Here is a 5,270-nt window from a genome sequence, read left to right as displayed (position 1 = left end):
AGCAGTAACAATGAGCCACGGCTGCCATGGTGGGCAGCGTGCTGAGCCACTGCCTCAGGCTACTCTCACAGCATTCCTAGGAGGAGAGGTGAGGATCATCCCTGTATTACAGGTGTGGAAATGAGGTACAGTGGATTAAACAGACTAGAGTCCAGAGCGATGGTGTAACATGCCTTGGGTGCAGCAGCAAGGATGCCACAGACCTGGAACTCCTGCCCAGAGCTGTCTGTCTCTGGATCTCTGGAGCCCATGCCCTAACCGCAAGGCTTAAATCTCTGAAACCTTCTTGCCACAGCATAGTTGAGATTCCCATGGCTTCAAACCACTATTCATTCTCACTTTCCAGGGGAGAAAGAACTCAGTGACAACAAACAGTACTGGAGAGAAACAAAATAACAAGCAAGATGGCAAAAAAATGCAGAAAGAAGACCCAGGTGATAGGCGAGAGCAGAACTTAGTAATGAACCTCCAAATACATATCAATTAATTCAAGACGAGCAACAATCAAAAACCACAGAGAGCTCAGGATGCTGCTGATGAGTTCCTGATTAGAAAGTCCTACGGTTTTAAGTGTTCAGGATTTCTAGCTCTTTTCACCGGCATGTGCACAGTAGGAGTTTTGCAACGTTGCTAAGCAATGCCTGGCAACCAGACTCCAGAGTGGATCACTCAATAGGAGTCCTTGGTAACTCTAGTAAGGCAATAATTTTACTTCATGAAATCCAAATGTTAGATACTAAATACCTAGAAGATTTAGGTTCATAATAACTCATGTATTGGGTTACTAGTAAACAGCTCTTGGCCACAGATCAAAATGCAAATCTTTAATTGCCCATCTAAATAAAACCTATAAGAAGAAAGAGTTGTATTTTTAAGACTCATTATTCCCTCCTTCAACACACATTTGTTGAAACCCTCCAATGTGCCCGACACTGTTCCAGGAACTGGATCCTGACAGTTCATCAGCAGACAATAGACTAAATATGGAAAACCACTAAACCACTAATACTAATAATAGAGTTCGGCTTTCAAGGAAATGAGGCCCAGAGTGGTAAAGCCTTCTGTTCAAAGTTGCACAGCACCTTGCAGCGGGGTGCGCTCAGCTGCTACCAGACTCTCCAGGAGAATGCTGTGCTTTCCCAAAAGGCCACATCACCATGGATGACCCAGAGACGCCCCACGATTCATCAGCTTGCCCCTTCCTCTGAGCTGGCCCGAGGGCTGGGAGTACCAGGATGCAGGGCCTGGCTGTTGAGTATCTTGGAAAGTCTCCCACTTGACCTCAGGACCTCTGTGGTCAAGTGAGGGAAAGCCTGTGACATGGTGTCGGTTTTTATTGGACCCAACCACCAGCAAAGCTCACCGTCATCTGGAGTGATGGAGAAAATTAAGTTACCACATTCTCACATTTCAGCCTTTCGCCCGTATTCCTTCGCAAACAGGAAATGTTTATTTAAATACAGCAGTCTCCTGCGTGTTCTGGAGCCAAGTGAAAACCAAAGATGTCCACTCTTGCCCCCACTCTACCATCTGGGCCACCGGCTCACTGCAGTGAGAAGTGGGCCCCTGCCTGCCTCCTGGCTGGACAGCAGGCCCAGGAGAAGAGGCCCCACATGAGAGTTCATTTTCATCTGTCTTCTTTTTCCAGGCCGAGATTGTGGTTAGAGAAGAATTACATCTGTGGGCTCCTTTTGTACTCAGAAGGGTGAATGCAACATCTGTTTACTCTCTGCTCCATGGTAAATGTTTGGGTTCGGGCACCACCATTCACTTCCTCTCCTCTCGTCCTCTATCTTTGCTGCACGGATAATAAATTACACCAAGTTCTCCTCTGTGTTTATTTAGCTTTCTTGTGGGTGTCACCTCCTCACTGAGGGGGAAAAATTGTCAGTAGTTTATAAAAGACATAGAGTTTCTTTTTCTGTGTGATATGTTGACATTACAGGGAAGATCTTGGAACACAAACCCCCGACTCCGATACTGGCTTAATTGCAAACAATTCAGGCCCCATTCCAGGCCTGAAGCAAAGTCCAAACGGTGAGCACATGATCCCCACTCAGGTTTTCCTTAATGTCATGCTGCAAGGTTTCCTAAGTCAAAAGCATCCAGAGAAACAACAAACACACACACACACAAATTCCTGCATAAAAGGCTCTTTGGGAGGCAGAGTACCAGAAATGGAGAATGGAAAAAAGGCTTCTCCTTTGTTTTAAAACACAAGTTAAACATCTGAGATCAGAAAAACGGATTTTTAGAAAGGTCCTGGGCATTTTGTGCCCCATGATAAAATGGTCCCTGGAAAGTTTAAAACGCTCATCAGACGAAGTTTGTTTCTTCTGTCCTCTGCTTGTATTCTTTAAGTTGAAGCGCTGGTTTTCTTCTGCATATGCAATGATTTCATACATGTGCGCAGACACTGGAATGTAGTAGAGACTCAAGGAATGTTTGTTGAATGAATAATGGGAGGAATGAATGAAAAATTGTTGCCGGAAGAAATCCTTAGACAGCATAGAAATGCCAAATATCCCCCCAGGAGTTTGCAGAATTGAAGCATTACAAGGAAGTGGACGGACAGAAGTTGTGGGCTGGTAAAGGATTGTTGGTGGTCCTCCCTGACACTCAGAGGTGACCTTGACCCAGCTTGCTCCTAACGGCTGTTTCCCCCTCTCCCAGGGAGGAGGGAGACTAGAATGAGAGACCAGCCTGGGTAGCCCCCTCACCACCATGCATCCTAGCACCACTGACTAGCACCCAGACCAGTGACTTCAAAGCAGCTCCTACTCTCTCTGCCATTGCCTGTCAGAACCACGACTGTAGCAGGAGGCTCATGGGGATGTTCAGGCTTCCACCCCATTTTTCAGTTGTAGAGCAGATGGGCTGCCCTGAGCTGCCTGGATCTCCCCACCCACCCACCCAGTGGCATCTTGGCGTTGTTGGTGATTTGGAAAACTTCCTACATACCAAGAGGAGAGGTGTTCACTCTCACTCTCTTCGCTTTCCCAAACCTGCTATATGATTTTGAAGACAAGGAAGAAGATGTCTCAAGACCTGGAACAGGAGGTCCAAGTGAACTAAAGCTTTCAGGGTCTACCCAAAGCAGTAGCAACAATGGCCTATTCTAAGACCCAAGCCCAGCCCAAACCCTCCCAGGAATGTTTATAGATCTTGGCCCAAACAGACCCTTGTTCTAAGGATGTGTAGCAGAGTGGTAGTGGGGTCCGGGCTCAGAAGCTAGTCAGGCTTCAAATACTTCACTTGCTACAGGACTTTGAGCAAATGACAAGATGGCTTAACAGTAAAATGGAGTGATAAGCATTTTCTATGTAACTCACGAGATTGTTGTAGAGATTCAGTGAGATAAAAGAGACACAGAAATCAAGGCAGGGAGAGTATTCATTAAACAGTAGCCACAGTTATTATTTCACTAACTCCGGTGGCTAGCACCACTGTTAGGAGGAGGGCGACTTAGTTTGTAAGTTATAAATATTTAAACATGCCGTTATAACATTTTTTTCCCAAAACAGATGAATACCATGTCCAAATTAAGGTGTGAAAACCTGGATTCTGGCCCTTTTTTAAGCATCAACTTGCTTAGTTTCCTTGGGCAAGTCATTTTACATTTGCAAGCTGGCTTTTCAATGAGGATTTAATGAAGATTCAGCTCTAACCCTTTAGGACTGTGTGGTTTCATCCAACAGAACAAATGTTGCACTTGGGAAAAAAAAAATGTTTTGAGCCAAAGCACCAGGAATAAGGAAGGCAGTTTTGTTGAGTCTCTGCCCAGAGATGCACAGAGTAAGAGGAAGAGAAGAGGAGGTGGGGTGATAGGAGGTGACTAACAGGAATAACATACTAGGACAAATCACTACTCTCTTCCAGCACCAAGTCAAGAAGGCAGAAAGGAAGATGCATTCATGTGGGGAAGGAGAGGAGAGGGAGACCAAGACTCGGGGAGTCTATCGCACTACAGCAAAGGGGCACCCGCTGGGTTCCCAAGACCACCCCCACCCTCTCCATCAGTTCTCCCTCCTTCCCCACACCCCTGACTTCGGATTAAAAGGAGCCCACCCGGAGTCCAAGTTTTGAATTTGGTCCGAGGATCAAAATGATAAATGATTCCAAAACGTTGACATATGAAAAGTAAATATTTGGTTGCACAATTGGGGTTAAAACGAGGGTCAATCCACCCCACTCTCCAAGCTCCTCTCCACTCACTGCCAAACCCAGGAACCGAGGCTGAGTGCGGTTTGTAAGATTACAGCGCTAGGGCTCATTTGAAGGGCTGTCAGCATTTCCATTCTCCGGTCCGTTTGGGGAGGCATTTATAACCGAGCCATAAAAAATTCACCCCGTTGCAATTTGGCATCTCCCAGGCTGTGCTCCAGGCAGGGCGGGTTTTGTGAGCACCCACTCTGAATCTGTCCGTATCCTCAGAAGTTAAACCTTCACCTACACTCTCAACTTTCCTTGCAAGGGCAGCCAGAGAGCGAGGGGCCCATCCTGATCTCCAAGCCCTCTCAGGCCCTCTCTCTTGCCTCTATGCCCTGACATCCCCTCATCTAGAGCTTCCTCCTTCGTCACCCTCTTTAATGAGCGTGAACCCCTTGCCCTCACCCCAAGACCTCGAGGCTGCAGTGTTCTCTCCTCCCCTTGCCTCCTGCCTCGGAAGCTGTCAGCGGGCCCTGCGTCTGGAGCCCTGACCCCTGGAGAGAAACTGCTCTCTGCCCATCAGAGAGAGCTTTGAGACGTCTCTCCAGATCTGCCAAAAGCCAAAGACCCCCGAACTGCAAGAGAGAGGGATCGGATCAGGGAAGGGGTGAGAACAGAGTGCATCCAGTGTAGCCAAGGGGAAAGGAAAAAATCTGGCGCCTGGGGGCCCCTCTCTGGGACCCAGGTGGGTGGCCCTCGCGGGGCGGGGCGGGGCGGGGGTACTCACAGGCGCTCGGCGTTGCGGGGAATGCCCCGAGGAACAGCTCGGAGGCCCAGCCCGTGGCAGTCCACGCTGGCGGCGGAGCAGGTACACTTGGTGGGGCAGGCGACGGCAGGGGGCCAGCTCAGGACGCTCGCCAGCGCCAAGGCCAGCGCCAGGCGGGCGCGCACGGCGGCGCCGGCCCCGGTCCGCCCGGGGGCCATGGTGTGCTGGGCCCCGCGCCCGAAAGAGGCTGCCTCTTCGGGGCAAGACGCGTGGAGCCCTAGGAGGCGCGCGGGGAGCGCAGGCGGCCTGGGGAGCGGGCGGCGGAGTTGGCGCGGAGGAGGGGCGAGCTCGGCGC

The 5,270-nt window shown here is 49.6% G+C and overlaps 1 protein-coding gene across 2 annotated transcripts in view; it reads right to left on the bottom strand.

Moving 5' to 3' along the window:
• Window positions 1-5,264, bottom strand: part of SLIT3 (slit guidance ligand 3) — a 620,424-nt gene extending 615,160 nt beyond the window's left edge. The window contains exon 1 of one of the 2 annotated variants that reach the window (XM_003781960.2): window positions 4,937-5,264. In XM_003781960.2, the coding sequence (XP_003782008.1) occupies window positions 4,937-5,133 (197 nt within the window). In that variant the 5' untranslated portion in view covers window positions 5,134-5,264. The remainder of the gene's footprint in view (window positions 1-4,936) is intronic. The other variant, XM_012807261.2, reaches the window with a different exon arrangement.
• Window positions 5,265-5,270: the final 6 nt, after the last annotated feature.

The sequence above is a fragment of the Otolemur garnettii genome, unplaced genomic scaffold, assembly GCF_000181295.1.
Source record: "Otolemur garnettii isolate 467f Iridium unplaced genomic scaffold, OtoGar3 scaffold00003, whole genome shotgun sequence".
Taxonomy (NCBI): Eukaryota; Metazoa; Chordata; class Mammalia; order Primates; family Galagidae; genus Otolemur; species Otolemur garnettii.
The sequence above is the reverse complement of the archived record's forward strand: the minus strand, read 5'-3'. Positions and strand labels throughout refer to the sequence as shown.